General features: G+C 37.1%; 1 protein-coding gene across 3 annotated transcripts in view; it reads left to right on the top strand.

Moving 5' to 3' along the window:
* Positions 1-17,739, top strand: part of gfra1a (gdnf family receptor alpha 1a) — a 112,658-nt gene that overhangs the window by 14,935 nt on the left and 79,984 nt on the right. For 2 of the 3 annotated variants that reach the window (XM_028468789.1, XM_028468788.1), the window contains exon 4: positions 8,760-8,915. The exons of the other annotated variant lie outside the window; for it this stretch is intronic. In XM_028468789.1, the coding sequence (XP_028324590.1) occupies positions 8,760-8,915 (156 nt within the window). The remainder of the gene's footprint in view (positions 1-8,759; positions 8,916-17,739) is intronic. 3 annotated transcript variants of the gene reach the window in all.

The following is a 17,739-nucleotide window of genomic DNA, read 5'->3' as shown; positions in this document are numbered from 1 at the left end:
GAAATCCCTTTGCGCTGACACGTGGGGCTGAAAGGCTGTCAGCACCACTCAACCACTGGCTGTGGAGGAAGTCAATCTCATCATGAGCTGCCAAAGCGTGGAGATAAGAGTGTCCACCATCATCTCTTTCCTCTTCTCATGTTTGAGCTTTTGTTCCCACTGGAGGGACTGATAGCATCGGGGGAGGGTAAGCAGTGGTATGTTAGCGAGTCAGAACTTAGCTTAATTTATTTACTTCATTTTCTCTCTTTTTGTACCCTTTGTACCCACACACTCAATGAAAGGCGTTTGTAGGTAGCAAACAGACGTGTGGATATAGTTGAGGAGTTTTTAATAAACATTTGGTGACAACTAGGTCTGGGAAATATATCGAGAGTCAAGATGTCTATCGTGATTTTGGTTTTGGCGATATAAAAAAATGACAATATCTTCTATAACAATATTTTTATTTTCTAGCTTTTTTTTAATCACAATATTCATTTTTGAAGTCATTGCACTTGCTACTTTACAGAACAGCATGAAAAGCACAGTTAGATGGATTTCTGAATGCCTCCTAACCCAAACCATCCCCTATACAAGCCACAGTACAGAACTCACACACACGTACTGTCCTTTTATAGGAGAAAAAGCCAAAAGTAAAACATATTATCCAGCTGTTTGTTAATAAATATGCCTGTGCCAAATTTAAACTCTTTTTGGTAAGGCTTTATTGAGTTAATAATATTGAGTTTCATATTGTATATTGCCATTTTGATAAATGTCAAGATAATTTTGATCCACAATCTGATTTACGACTCCAACTTGTCAACGAAGTGACTCATCTGGCTTCAGTCCCTGTTATGTTGCTTTTCTTTGAATCTCATTTAAGCTATCAATTTTTGCATACTATCTAATATGAATGCATTACATACTCATTTTGAGGTCATAGTTAGTAGTACGTTAGTATAGGACTTCGAACACAGTAGTTTGATTGATGTTTGTGGGGGCGTGGCTTTGGATGGATCACTGAAGGAAGGGGAGGAGGGGGTGGGGCTTAGAGAAGGTGCCACTTTCAAATCTTTCCAACATTTCCAAACTTTAACGAGCCCATTTTTAGGCTGTTTGTGTAGTTGTTCAGATGAAGCTTGATTGACATTTTATTTGTCATTATTATGAACTGCATTTGTTGCTTCCTCTCGTGCTCTGTTGCCATTGTTTTGTCTCCCCATCCTGAGTCATCAGTTAAGCGCCAGCACAGAAACCGTCCCACACCATTTATTGTGAAGTTTAGAAGTGGCTGGCACTTAGCAAAAACTGAATAAAGTTCCAGCGTTTGTGTACTTCAATGATGAGCTATTCTATTTGTCTCTATTTTCTCTAATTGTGTTCTCTGCAGTTCTCTCGTCATCTAAATCCTTATTTCTTTACTACAGCGTGGGATCTGTTTTCAGCGCATGTGAAAAATGTCCAGTTTTATGGCCAACGCAGCAGTTTGTTTTGTTAAGGACTCCCAAATCCATTGCTGACATTGCTGTCCCTGTGCCTCAAAGCCAAATCAATACGGCGCCGTGTTAGATTGGAAACTTGAAGCTGTGTCTACAAGAGTCTATCGATTGCTCCCTCTTTCCGCTCTTGCCTCCTCCTTTTTTTAGCCTGAGCTCATCTGTTCACATGGTTTTATCCCAACACAAGGTTTTAGGTGTATTGGGTTTAAAACTCAATGTATGACGGTGTTGGAGGTTTGTGTTTTCTGTGACCTCGGGACTTGTTTTTAGTGACGTCAAGAGATAATTAGAGAGTTTCCCTAGATTTAAAACAAACACATCCTGATCCAGCCGTGCCCTGGATATTTAAGAATAACTTGCATATTGGTAACATATTGATGACTTAAATTTAGGGCTTTGTGTATCGTGAAAGTTTATGGTTTTTGTAGAAGGGAAAGGAACTTCACAAGTTAGAGAAACTTTCTGATTCAGCGATGTTCTTAGCTACCAAACAATGGCCAGAGTTGCAAATAATGTATTACAAGTACTCACGTTACTGTTATTGAGTTGCTTTTGATACGTTTCTAAATCAGTAATTTTGCTTGTACCTAAGTACGTTTTAAAATAAGTCAAGCAATTTGTTACATTTCTACAACCAATCAGATTAAATGTAAAGCACCGTGCCAAAACAATGTTGAATGCCGGTTATTTTCTCAGTTTTAGTTTTTATAAATGTATCTGTACTTAGAGCCTGAATATTTTTTTTAATTTCATTTTAAATTTAATTCATTGGTGCTATTTTATTTAAAAAAGAATTGTACATTTTAACAAACCTTTTGTTTCATACAGATGGTTTTGTGGAAAATACATGAAGTTCCAATTGTGCAAGATTTAGTCTCTTCCTTTTTAAGTTTATACATGAGATGTTTACAGTATGCAAGGTAACCGTGGCTAGATATAATACCAAAAATAAATGTGCGGGTGAAAATAACTAATAAATTTCACTTTGTGTACTATTAATTCAGCCACTTTTTACTTGTACTTGAGTATTCTGTGTATGACGTAATTGTACTCGAGTACACTTTCAATACAGTAACAGAACTTCTACTTGAGTTGGATATATCAGTACTCTTTACACAGGTGTCAAGAGGTATGTCTATGTTGTGAGGTGGCAGTTACAATTGCCACCTCACAACATAGAAATAATTAATAATTAATCAAATTTAGTGCTCAAATAAAGAGCTTTCCGTTTCTACCGCCTCCATTTCCTCCCTTTCAAACTGGACTTTTAAAAAATGTTCCTAGCCATGCTGGTACATGTCAGCTGGCCGCACAATTCCCTACACTGTTTCAAAAATGACTGATCCAGCTGTGGGCCACTGGTAGAGTAATTCAAACAGCAGCTGTATCATCAGGTTGCCAGTCCAAACGCTGGCAGTTGCACCATGGGCCAAGAAAATCATTTAGTTAAATGTGACCAGATTTGAGCCCCTCTGAGAGGGCATTGATTGGATGTGAAGTGGAGGGGTGATTCATCATAGTTAATAAACGCGGTTGACAGCTTGAATCAGCAGGAGGGGAGTACGTGCCAGGTCTGCTTCCCACCGTCGCTTTATACCACATGCAAATTCAGACAATTAACTTTTCAGATACACAGCTGCAGACACCTACGCAGGTAGATGTGGATGTGTGTGGATATGCAGGTGAGCAAAGACTGAACTGCAGCAGAATCCTGGTTCAGCTTTTAGAAATGTGACCTATAACGGTAGGTCGTTGTTCTGTGTATATGATAAGATTTTCGAGTACATTTGCATGTTATGCTTGCAAACCTCAGCAATTAAAGATATTGGTTTGTATTTTGTGAGTGCTATGAGATGAGGTATTGTTGTATTTGGCATTATATAAAGTATTTAGACTACCTTCTTGGTAGGTGTCTTCAGTGGTATTATCCAAAAGTCCAAGTATGAAATTGTTAAATAGTGGCACAGAGATGAAATAATTCATTCTCAATTTAATACGGCCTCTGATTATCCATGATTTCAGAAAATAATCCACTTCCTGAAATGAAAATGGTGATATTTTTGTCATTAGTATTTTATCTATTTTCTTTTTTTTTTTTTCAACCAAATTAAGCGGAAATTGCATAATGACAGGGAATTTACCCTCAGATTCATGTTTTGGGACAATATCATACATTTAAACACAGTTTTTCTCAGTAAACGAGTGATCAGAGAGACAGATATTACATGACGTAATATGACACACGTTGATGGAGTTTGCCTCTTGAAATGGAAATAGCTTCATGACACCGACTAAACCCTCATCGACATATTTTGGGACAATAACTTTTCACTGTAAGCAGGTGGTGTAATGTGTAGCAACTTTAGGTAACAGACAGACGTAAAATCTTAATTAACCGTATCAAGCATGGGACAATCTCAAGCATTTAAATGCAATTTTTCCTCAGTAAACAAGTGATCAGAGAGACAGATTTACTTTTTTTGCGATGAGGGAGTTTACCTTTTGAAATGGAAAAAGCTTTATGACACAGACTAAACCCTCACCGACATGTTTTTAGACAGTATCACACAATTTTTCACCGTAAACAGGTGTTGTAATGTGTAGCAACTTTGGCTAACAGACAGACTCAAAATCTTAGCGCACTTCTACATCAGATAAATATAAAATGAACAATAGTTAACTCAGTTAACCGTATCAAGCATGTTTGGCAATATTTTTAAGAAGTTTAAAAGCAAGTAATGACATCATGAAATGACTCAGAAATGGCTAAAAACTCAAGCGGAATTGGCAATTTTGAAATTGAAAATCATAGGCTCAGGTATAAGTCTCTTTACGTCACTGGTGATAACAAGAATGTCAGATTGTCTCTGCTGTCAAAACTGTCATAATTTATTTGAGGTCAACCTTGAGATTCCTGAGTCATTCCCAGGCCAGCAAATATGGTAGATCACCTTGGGGTGTCGTACCAGGTGACTACCCCAGTCCTTTAAAGTTCTAAAGGAAGAATAACCACTGACACTGGGGAAATGATTCTCTTAGTCATATCATTTCATATCCATCCATGAGAGGAGGTGAGATGCATCGATCAGAGAGCTTTACCATAAAACTCCTACTTCTCTTTAACAGGAATCCTCACAATCTGTCATCTCCTCTGAAGACGAGTGCATACTTAACGATTTAACGATTTGGATAAGCCTTATACGCTCTCATATGATGACGATAAGGTAATTCCACATAGTTGCCCTGCTCCTTCCTAATCTACAGCTCCTCTATGTCCTCTGCTGGTGGAACAGCTTCAAACCTATATTAAATACAAGAAGGGGCAGATTGTTGACGTCATGGGTAGTTACTGTACGTACTAATAATAAAGTGCTAGTGGGTTTTGCTCCGCTGGCCAGAAGCTTGACTGACCACCAGCAGGTGCTACAAAGCCACAGGCTTGTGTTAAGCCTTCAGCTGCACACCATCGTTTTACAGTATTAACTTGGCTTGGATGTGAATATCAGGCTTTTCAGTTGTTCCATTGTGTCTTACTGTGATTTTGTCACCTTCACGGTCCTAAAGCGAAGCAGACCAAGTTGCATCTTTTTCTTTTTTTTGAACGTGACTTGAAGTTGTCGATAAATGTTATTTTCAAGTTCTCGCCCTGTGATGTCATCAGGGAGTAATTGAAGTTGTTTCGCAAACAAATGATAAGCCTCCTAAATAAATACAACTAAATGTATTCAAGTGAAGAGGTTTGCAACCTCAATTGTTCACAAAGTTTAACAGATGTACACAAATGATTAGGAACTTCCAGAAATACATTTCGTCAACATTTTTTTATTGGACTATTGTTAGTCTTGTAAAAGATGTTTCATATAAAACAATGAATATGCCATTAGACTCATTAATATATACATAAAAACTGAATAAATGTACACTATTTCAGTTTTTCTCCTGGGTTACCAGCTAAAAAAAAGATTCTATAATGGTTACTTTTCGGGACAGAAAGCCCTATGTAAAATGTTAAGGGGAAACACATGAATTGTTGCAATGGCTGCAACGATGAATTCTAAAATTCCCAAGTTCCTACTTGTCTTTGTGTGTACAAACAGTAGAGCTGAGTTTGTGAAAGTTACCTTTCTAATTTAGAAATGAGCATGAACAAGAGCACTTAGAGCTCAGATACTGGTTATCTGGATCAGTGATCCTAAACATGGTACAATGATAATTCACACTTTCAAGGCTTGGAAAACATTTCTACTCTCATTAATTACCACACAGTTGTTCCAAATGTATGGGTACCACCATTTTTTTTTTCTCTCGAAAAATTGCGATGAATTAAGCAAACCAGATTTGAAACTTGATGGGTTAATTGAGGAACCAACCCAACATAACTGAGTCACATTTCATAATGATAAGTCAAAAACAAACCGAGATACGATATTTGGAAATTATGCTAATGATGTTTTCCTTTTCGATTTCTTAAACTAACTCAAAATGAGTGTCCGCATTCCTTTGCGTAAAATCGATCTTTGGTTAAAATGCAGTCACAATCAACAACGAACAAAAATACTACCTCCTTGGACAAGGTAAATAATAGGACTGGGTTAAAAAAGAGAGTTCGAGTTACTTTCTTCCATTTACAGCATTAGATCTACGAGAATATATTCCATAATCAAGTAAATCGGTATTGTAACTGAACTATCCTGAACCAAATAAAAAATTGAGCTTAATTGCAATTCACATCAAATCGGACACTTGTGAATCGAATCAAATTGATTTGGGAAATCTGAATGAATAACCAGCTTCAGTAATTATGCCCTGGTAAGCCATACTTATATGAACCCATGCTTTATGTTGTGTAGAGCCCTAATTCCACATAGTCGGTGCGGATAAGGAAGGATCCCAGACGTATGTGATATTAGTATTGGTACAAATGATAGTTCCTTTAATGAAGTAGAGTTTCAGTGATATTTAGCCTGCTGACCTGTGCTAGACAGGCCTGTTTTCCAGCGAATCTTGTTGGGCAAATTTCAGCTTCTAAGCAGTGCACCAGTGCATTTCCTTGCTTTGGCACACTGTGCTATTCCCTAATGTTCGATTGCTATTGGAAATGACCCTGACGTGTCCCTTGTGAGTGTGTTTTATCGTGTTTGTGTATAACAGCCACAGTACGTCTGATTAACAAACGCACGCCACACTTTGGGGGGAAACAGCATCACCCTCTTTTTGCTCTTTCTTTGTGTTTCTCCATTCGATTGTACAACAGAAGCTTCTCTACAAAGCATCCATGGCGGCTTCCAGCTGACCCACACAGCATCCAGCCGAGTGCTTGCTCTGTTCCACGCTTTTTCACTCACCAAGTTAAACGGGGGCAGCGATACATAAATTTGCATGTGTTTTCTCTACAGCTGAAAATCTATAACCGCAAGCCCCCAATTTAGCAGGAAACTTTAGATGCCTTTTCCTGATTATTTCATGTGGGGGCAGGCATGGACATTTGACAAATTCTGTGTTTTAAATGGCACACTCTGTATTATACACTACAAACTCAATGAGTATATACTGTCTCCTATATACTCTAAGTAGGGTTAGGAGGATTATAATGATGACCATTCCCACTGAAGTATACTTCAAGTATCCCAAAGAGGCTAAATATCTCTGTTGATTCTCCACCTTTGAAAGTTCTAAAAACATTTTAAGTGAGAAAGTGACCAAGTAGAGTATCAACATGTGCTCATTTGATCCATAAATCTTGCGGAAAACGCATTTCATGCCAATATTTTGTAGATTTTTGGAGACCTGCCGTTGTGCTACTGACAAAACTTCTGGTTAACTTCAAAACAAGAGCCCTATTTACAAAGAGCCAAAAAACTAATGGAAGACAAGAAGAGATGTTTGATTTTTAGTTTGAAGTCGGTCCCAGGACATCATGGGGCAGTTGAGTATGACTAGTGTGCCCACTGTGCATACTTAAAAAATGCCTCATATAGTATAGTATAGTCAGAGTTAGTATGAGTAGTAAGTTAGTATGCAGTTTCAAACACAGCCCAAGTTGTGTGTACTCACTTATTTGGGGTAAAAAACCGTTTCTTCTGCAATGATTCTGGGGATCGTGAATATGTAAAATTAGGGTAACCAATCGTCTGGATTTACCCTGATGTCCTCTTTTCACATCTTACCTGGATCGTCCATTTTATAAATAGCTGATAATATTCGGTTTTCCCAGGGACCCTTAATGCATATCGGAGAACAAGTTAATTTAAAAATTGTAACTCCGCTAATATTTGCTCTATTGGAGGAATTCCACCAGTTTCTGAAAGCTAAAGAGTTAGTTGCTTGTTACAGCCAATATGGTTCATTATGGTAATTTTACTCACATGATGGAATCATTGAAGATGCCGCTTTGTTTTGATGAAGTCATCACACACACATCAGAGATGAAGAGATGTCAGTGGGAAAACCGTCCTGGATGATAAAACCTCCATGGAGGTTCAGAGAATCTTAGGAAGTTGTGGTCACTGTTATTTATTGAAGTGTATATTTTATTATTACTTAATGTTCTCTAAGCCTTCGGGGTATTTTGTTATAGTTTTAAATTCACATTGTTTCAATGACAGACATTTTAAGAAGTAAGAAGGTTTATATGAGATTTTTCAAAGGACAGGTTGTTGTAATAAATTGACTTGCGTCACAACTCATTTCAGATTGTTTTAAAGAGATTTCTCTTTGTTATAAAGAGAGAAGTTAATTTTTTAACCTTATGGACAATAATCACTTATTTATCTCCGTAATTGTGTTTTGCCATTACAAGTTGAATTCAAGAAAATGTCGAATACTGCCAGGTTTGGCCTAAGTGTTCACTTTTTTGGAAATCAAAATACGGTCACCCTATGTAAATTCCTTGACCTTTTGGGGTTTTTTTTCCCCCCCACTAGAATACAGCTTCTTATGTCTGCTGCGGATAAGAACTATACTCCCTCAGAGATGACAAAGGCTTTAGCGCCTTTGTTTCTGTTCACTTTTCGAGCTTCTTTCATCCTTTAGCCAAACATGAGACACTTTGCTCCATTTTCCTCATTCTGCTACCTTTGCCTCCCTTCAACGCACCCACAATGTGACTTTTACCTCTCAACGGAATGATCTGAATGCTTTCTTTCCACTTGTTGTTTAACCTTCCCCCCTTTTCTTAATCTGTGAGTATCCCCTTCGTCCTTGACCTCTCTGTGACCTTTGTGACCCCTGATGGCTGTTGGTTGGTTGCTCCTGAATGAAGCGCATCTCTTGCAGTGGGTGGCGAACCATGGAGCAGCTCTGCCACCTCTGCTCCTGGCAGGGGGGGCTCCCAGGGTAGAGATGCTGTTCTGGGCAAAGGGAGGCCCTCCTCCACTGAACTTCAGGATCCCAGTAGAAACAGGAGAGCTCATCCCAATTGGGCCATACTGGGTAACGAAACAGTGTGTGTTGTGTGCTTATTATAACCCTGCATGATTTATTTGATGTTTTATTCGTTTTTTTTTTTTTAGATAAAGCCAGAAACGTTTTTGATCTCACAGCATTATTGGCCTCAGTCTCTGCTCTTTCTCTGCCAATCACCTGCCGTTCATTTTCTTTGGGTGGAGTTTCCAGTTTTCTTGGTTTTCTCTTTGAGGAATGCTTGCTCAACAACTGCAGAATATTCTCATACAAACACGATTCCAAGACATCGGTTTCATGTTGATTTTTCTAAGGAAATGTTTGCTTCCCTTTGGGTCATATGTTGAGTATCTGAACCCACACAGATGTAGCACAGCAGTATTTAACACTGATGTTTGAAAAAATCCCAAAACTTCTCAGTCCCTCTTATCCAAATATCAGATCTTAAACTGTTAGTGTGTTTTAGCGTCTTTTATCTAGCTCTCAGATCAGATCAATCACTAAAAAGGCATGTTAAGACAAAAACTCATTCATTGTTTTTTTTTTTATCTCTTTGACTGTGTTTACGTAAAAATTGCATGTCGATATTTTTTGTGTATAATTAGAATTTTACGCAGGCTAAACTGACATATTAGAAAGAAAATACATTTTAAACTGTTTTTCAAATACTTAGACAGTTGTCCTTGTCCATCTCTAGTCAAATGTATCACAGAAGGTTGACGTGTCCTTCAGAAAGAGAAAAGTTTTTCCAGTAAAAAAAAACTCTGAGAGGAACAGACGGGATATAGTGAGGAGGTAAGAGTGAGCATTACGTGGGGAGTAAAAGAAGCTGCTGAAGTGTCATGTTTTGATATTCCCACAGTGTTATTTTAGCCTCTCCATTTCAGAGATCAGTTAATTTCTGCAAGTACTACATTACCTCAGTTTGATGGTTAAAAAAGGAAAGTACAAGCTGTATTCTGTGGTGTCAACAATGGTGACTTCTGTATAGATGATCAGGTTTGGTCTGAAAATCCATAGGAACTTAATTGCACATCTGTTTACGAGCTGAAATGCACAACAGATAACACACTTGAAAACACACACAAACTCACACTCGATACTTCAACTTTAGCTGAGGGGGATGACATCATTGGGGTTGAATCATGTGTTCTATGACTGAAGCCACAAGGGCAACTTGCACCTTCTCTCTGTCTGCTTTTTCAAATCTCCAGTTGATTTTGTACTCCACCTTGTTTAGAAGCATTTTCTGGAAAAGGAGAATATATGTTGATAGTAATCTATTTGGAAGCTCCTCTTTGGTGCTTTTTTGAGGTTACCGCATTGCTGCCAGACAGTTGAATCTGTGCTGTGATGAGAGTTTTTGTATTTCACAAAATGACTCGACTTAGAATGGAATTTTTTCGTAACATTGTGAAATATGTTCAGATTCGACAGATTTTATATTCTATAATATCTTGTCAGCAAATTATTTTTCTCCTTATGTACTTAGTATTTTCTAGAACTTGCAATGCTTTCTTCAAAATTGGAGTATTACTTAAAGTTTAAACAGCATGTATGTTAGGTTGATTTTAGTCTTTTCCTGTAGTAGTTAGAGAGAGAATGTGTGAAATGTTCAAGGTCTATAAATGTGGCTTTGAGAAGACTGGCATCCTGTACAATAGCAATCCTCAACCACCGGGCCGTGGACCAGCACTAGACTATGGACGATTTGGTATTGGGCAACAAATTAAAGAGTGCTGTATAGAATTTTGACCAGATTTGCACCACGAGGTGCAATTTGCATTAAATACAACTCAGAAATTGGCATTTTGATCCTATTCCAATCTTCGTCTTCAAAACGTTCCTGATTCAGAACATTGAAATATCTACAAAATGTATCCAAGATAATTTTTATGATAAAGAAAACAAGAAGACACAGTCATCAACATCCCCCTCAAAAAAAACGGAACAAGGGCAATAACTCCGGAAAAAATATTTGCGCGCTTCTCATTTTCGAACTCCATCAAGGTATTGATACCCTAAAGCCAAACACCGAATTTGGTTGTCCTATTTTGAACAGTTTCTGAGAAAAGCTGTCCCCTTTAACTCGAATGGATGGACAGATGCAGGGACGGATGCAGCTCAAACCTATATACCCCCTTCCACACTTTGTGACGGGGGATAAAAATACCACTATACAAGAAGTCCACTAGCTTCATGCTAACGTCTATGGAAAAACCCATGTATATGCTCAAGCTAACATTTACCTCGATGGGCAGTGATTTATATAACACACCGTTTATGCTTAACTTTCACAAACACCGTCTTAGGAATGTTATCAAACAGTACAATTAAACATACTGACAAGCATATGTTTTTTCAAGCAGAAAATACAAGAACTTAGTTAGTATTACTATTACTATGGCAACAGTGGTAGGTCAAAACACACAAACTCACCCAGAGTCAAGAAAAACAGAACAAGGGCAATCACTTCGGTAACGAGAAGTGCAAAATCATTTTTTACGAACTCCATTAAGGTATTGATACCCTGAAGCCACACACTGAATTTCGTTATCCCTTAAACAGTTTCTGAGAAAAGCTGTTAGCTTTAACTTGACGGACGGACACACGGAGCCCAAACCTATATCCCCCATCTACTTTGTGGTGGGGGATAATGTTTGTGTGACTTGTGGCCTTCCAATGCACTTTTTTCAAGTAAGAGGACAAAAAATCCAGAGTTCTGAGTTTCCTTGGATGCAGCATTACTGCTCCTTGAGATATTTGTCCTATTCCATACATTCATATCGCTCCAAGACCCTACAGCCGTGCCTATACTGACGATATCCTATCCAGTGCCCCATATAAATGACGTTTTTTAAAATGTGTTTATTTTCAATGCACATTCATGAACTTTTGCGGGCACAACTCATTCTCTTCACTGCACGAAATAAGTTATTTGTATTTATAAGCCTATCCGTGAGTAGCAGTAAAAAGCAGCAGTGTCGGCCAAGGCCTCGGGTGCAGTTAGAGGGTTCGAACTAGCAACCCTCAGGTCAGTCTTCTACACTCTTCTATCGGACGCAGCATTTCCTTCCTCAGTTGTGTGAGACAGACAAACTCATCTGTTAAATCAAACCACCAGGGCCAGACTTCATCCCTTGCAGCCATCAATGAGTCTTGGCCGTCAATGACGCCGTCACTGCATCACAGCCTTTTCTTTTTGAGCCCTTTTTGATTGATGCGCTCCACTATCTGCAGACCAGGGGCATTTTTGGACATTCCCTAAATAGGCCTTGTCAAATTCATTAGATTGTGTGTGGGTTGGGGGCAGAGAGACGTCTGAAACAAACAAAACACTGGCTCTCCAGAAAACAGAAATAAAGAGCTTTTGTTTCACATTTTAAAGGTCAGCAAAGAAATACAGCAGGGGGGGTTTACCCGTTAGCCATGAAAACCATGACTTTGGTTCCTGAAGTGGGATCTGGGAACGGATTATGTTGAGTTTTATTAATTCCTTAGGGTTTGGGTACATTTTATTTAAATAAGTCAATTTACCCCACTTTCAAAACATACAGTAAATGCTCAAGTTCTTTAACTTTGACCCATTATTTGTTGTAAATAACAATGCATGTGCCTCTTTTAAGTCTGATGATCGCAGGAGGTTAATCTTACCTGGTTTCCCCTAATATTTGAAGGAACATTTTCGATTTTTATTTATTATTTACCTTTAAAATGCTGTAAATATGTTGACTTTGTTAAATGTCGTGTTGTTTAAAAAAGAAACTGATAAAATAGATACAAAGTACACTTTATGAACATATTACTACTGCTTTACATAACTACCTACAATATATTGTGACATTTTTTTTTTTTGAAAATGAAAAGGTGTGTCTCATTTTCATTTCTTTATCAACATTAGTGTATAATTTAACCCCTAGAACAGACGGACATCTTTGTTTTACTTCTTGCGTTTGGTACAACAAATATAAATTGATCCCTTATTAGGGAAGTATTTTTCAACGACTTCTGAAAAAGCATTTAATTTAGCTTTGAACATTGTGTTAATTTATGAAAAATAATATCTTTAAATTTCTACATTGTTTATCAGTTGTATGGCCTGTTTTTTGGTTTTTTGGCTACTATCATAAACAATGGTCTTAAAAGTGGTTCCCCAGAGTTATTTCATTAATACCAGGGTTGTTAGAACTGCGGGCGAGTGTTAAGATTGAGCAGTCCACTGTTGATCTTTCATGGTAACTGTAGAGAATGGGTTAAGTGTCCCGGATCCTTTAGCAGCTGCTGAGATTGGAAAGGTCATTGAGCATCAGTCAAAGTGTGACAGTGACACTGGAATAATCCATTTCCTGGTGTGAAGCGTGCCGTGTTGGTCATGGCTCGTGACTCACAACATAGAGGAAAAAAATGAAGTTGTTTTTTTTAAGTAGCAGAGGTAATTCTCTTTCCTATAAATGTGGCACAACGGTTGAAAATTATATCAGTTGTAGTTTCAAACACTCCTGATTTTTCTAAAATCACATTTACTTTAAGGGAAACGTAGCTTATCCCTATCATTCACATTGCTGTACTAACGATTAATGGTTTTAGTTCTTACTTGAGGTCTTTTTGAAAAAAAAAAAAAAATCCACACTTTCTAAATCACAGCCATTATTAATTATTAACACTCCTGTCGGGACTAAATCTTAGTAATTGGATGGACTTATTAAAAGACAGTTATTGCTCCAAGATATCAGATGTTATGGTCTGATCAGGAAGCAGGAAGTGGGTTGGTTGGTTCTGCCAATCAAGGGACATTTATTTCACCTGCTGCTGGTTAGCCAATCACGGAAAGCGTAAAGTCAGAGTGAGCATGTGTGGCAGCAGAAGGACATTTTTGATATTGTTGTATTTTATTATAGTAGGAACTATTTTTTTTTTATTTTAACAACAAAATGAGGTCACTTGGAACGGTTTCATGGATGAGCTTGTGAATGACTCGTCAAAATATTTGATTGTCATCCTGAATTGGGAACTTTGCCCCTTCTTCTCCATGTTGTTCATATTTCAGATGAATAGAATGTTAAACCATTATGGTATCAAGACTTCCTCCATGTTGGTGTCCCAGTTCAACTGGTGCTGATGTTATCTGGTGACTCCAATGATTTACTACGACATAAAAACAAAGCACCTAAAGTGTGTTTAGATTAAACTTTGGTCAAATAGATGCTTCATATTATTGTGACAACAGTTAAAGTTAAAATGATGACGCTGTTAACTAATATAAAAGCACATTAATCACATTTTAAACTCAAAGCCAACTACATCTGGTGCCAACATGTACTGTATTAATAAAACCCATTTTCTGGGCAAAATGTTCTCTTTTAAAGTCAGTATAAATTTGCTGGTAGACGATATATTAGTTGATGCAAAGCAGAAGAAAGAACATATTGCTGGCTAAAACATCAAAAAGATGCACATTTCTAGTCTTTACTTTATGGCTGGATTTGAGTTACTTTTGGCTTTTCTATGTCATAAACTTTTTAATTTAGATAATAATACATATTTCCCCTACAAAACCAGGCTAAAGTTAAAGATTTCAATTCTTAGAATGGAAGTCAATAAGGAGTACCTGTAGTGAAAATGATATGAAACTCTTTCAGGTGTACTTTTTTTAGCTATAAAAAGGTATAAAATTGTTCTAAAAAGTCCTTTTAATGTGGTTTTTTTTCACAAAAAGGTACACATTTTGTTTACTGGGAATACATTAAGCATGTTCTTTGTTATATAAATATTTACGACAGGTACCCTTTAAGTTTCTAACTGGTTAAAGTCTGACGCATGATGCTGAAGCCGTCACATTTTTTGTGCAATGAGAAGCCCCGTACCCTTTGCTGCTAATGCTCACTCACTTTCTCCTTGAGTTCAAGCTTTGAACATTGTCGTGTCGTGATCCTCAAAGAAGGAAGATGTTGACTAAGCTAAGTCGGAGTAGGATGATAACCACAGATAGAGCCTCGGGTTAGCGGCACCGAGCCACCAAACACCTCGTGAAATGTCACCACCACTGCTTTTAAATCGCACTGACACGTGCACGTGTGCACTTAAAAGAAAAAAAAGCCTTTCCTGTTGTGGGGGTAACGTATACAGTATATACTGTAGCAAAGGCAGCATGAGATTTGTAGTTGCCATGAACACGTAACCTGAATGGGAAGTGAGAATGACGCTGGGATTCATGTGATGCTGCTACTGTTCATACATTGGAACAAACGCCATGTGTTGTAAATGTCATACTAACGCACTACAAAGTCTGACATCAACATGAGTATGTAGTGCGTTCACATTAGAAAGAAAGGAAAGATTGAGTATGTGATAAATACCCACATGTATACTATATGGCGACATACATATATATATATACACACACAATGTGAGCAGAATGTAAAATTGTCCTGGGAACGGTTTCAAGCTAAAAATCAAAATCCTTTTTTCAAAACCAAAGTGATGTTTTGCTGAGTCATGAGTCAGTTTGGTCTGATAAATGAGACCTGAGGATGTCCTACAATGTACACCGTAATCTTGTTTTGAAGTCAATCGGAAGTTTAATCAGGAGCACCGCAGTGAAAATCTCCGAAATGTCGGCATGAAATGTGTTTCCACGAGTATCATGGATCAAATGAGCACATGTTGATATTCTACTTGGTCATTTTCTCACTTCAAATGTTTTCAGAACTTACAAAGATGGACAATTAACACATATTTAGCCTCAGTGAGATTCAGGTTTGTGTTGTTATAGGTTCCAAGTGCATCTTGGGAAACTTGGAAGTATACTTCAGTGGGAACAGTCACCATCCTAATCCTCTTGACCGTCTAATGGACGAGGAATTTCTCCATCGTAATAGAGGCCCCCAAACAGCATCTTGCATTGGGCCCCACCACCTCATTCTGTCTCAAAGTGCATCAGCGAATCATCTGCAGATGAATGAACTTATCATATCATAGCTGGAGTTTTTCCGCTGTGTAAATCTCTAGCCAGGGAAAAACAAGTGAGACATGTGAAGATGGAGTAGCTTTGGGTTGTAGGAATACATTATAGCAACGTTCCCAGTTGGAAATGAAATTGGTTTCCATGCCAGTTGTATAAGCACATTTCAACCTTCACTTCCTCAAGTTAAGATGCAGGAGCAACGGCGCTTTGCATGTAAGTCTCTCAAGTTAAAACACAGCCTACGCTCACTGGCTACACACACACACACACACACACACACACACACACACACCCCTTAGGGTAGAGTCAGAGGAAATGAAAAGTACAAATTCAAGCGGATGTTTATTCAAACAGACATGAATTATTCGAGCACACACACAGACACACACACCTGTCATCTAATTAGATAAATATATTAAAAAGGGTTTGTTTTTTCCTAAAATTATTAACATTCAGAGGGTGAAGCAAAAGCAAGAAAAATCACCTGCAAAAAATAAATGTGAGAAAATGTATTTTTGTCATAATTAGTTATTTTCCTTAAACTAAAAACAAAATATAAACAAACAAAAATACAAACAAAAAATTATCAAAAACTGTCATGTAATTGTTCTTCCAAATAAATGAAAATAAAAAGAAGAAATCTCATTTTTCTAATATTACACAAACATTGAATTATATAAGAAACCTTCAGAATTAGAAATATATTTAAAACATATTATGTCTAGGATAAATAGTAATAATTCATAATAAAATACAAATTTAAATACAATTTTTAATAATATAATTATATATGTTATAAAATTATACATAATATATAAATAATCAAAATAATAATAATTAAAATTAAATACAATAAAATACATATTAAATAATTACTGCAATTAAACATTCTCATCCTTGTCCTGCAAAGAAAATAATGAATAATATAATTTTTGATAATTTAAGTGAAAAAGAAAAGTTGCTTTGAGTTATCAAACACAGGGCTACACTATTCTGTGGATGAGGACATCAGAATTAGTAATTATTGTGGAAACCAAGCCAGTCATAATTATGTTTATCCATTTCTTTGATTTAACATGGAAACATGTCATGCAGTGAATATTTGATGTTCTCATTCCAGTTGTTTCCCACACTATACGACCACTGGGAGCAATTTAGTGTAAAACATGATCTTTGTTTATGTGCTGTGGTTCAGTATAAACCTCAACGTTACACACGAGTCACAATTTAGCAAATTTGATTTTTTTTCCCCTTAAACCACAGACTCAGGTCAAACTAAGTGAAAATCTGCTTTTGATTCAAGGCCACACACTTAAAAAATATCACATTCTTTTATGTGGTTTTCATCAGTAGAATTTACAGCCATGTCTGCAAGTTTAAAACAGACCACTTCTCCAAACTAATGGAATAGAACTTGAGAGTTTTGCAGCAGTAAATTAAAAAAGTTATTTTGTGACGACTTTCCTCCGTTTTTTCCTTCACATCGTGACCCCTGAACCCTGGCAAAAAGTCTCGCTTTTTTTTTCTCTTCCTGATAATGTAAAAATACTCTTGTCTGATTACAACTCTGCGCCTGCATTTTCAGAAGTTCAAAAAGCAGCAGTGTGCACATAGCTGATAGACGTAACTCACTGAAGCTCTGATCTGCTTTCAACATTCTCTCACAGTCGGTCATTAAAATACCACTTTAATGAACATTTTTAGCCACATTAATGAGCATTTAAAGCAAAAAAAAAACAAAAACAAATCCACAATCTCTGAATCTTTAATATTACAACACAACAAATGGCCTATTGGAGATAATCATGTTAATATTTCTGTGACTATCGATACATTACCATGTGTTTAAAGCTTTAGTTTAGCAATTAGTCAATGTTTTTGATGGAAATA

Source organism: Gouania willdenowi, chromosome 15 (genome assembly GCF_900634775.1).
Source record: "Gouania willdenowi chromosome 15, fGouWil2.1, whole genome shotgun sequence".
NCBI lineage: Eukaryota > Metazoa > Chordata > Actinopteri > Blenniiformes > Gobiesocidae > Gouania > Gouania willdenowi.
This window is presented reverse-complemented; position numbering and strand designations above follow the sequence as displayed.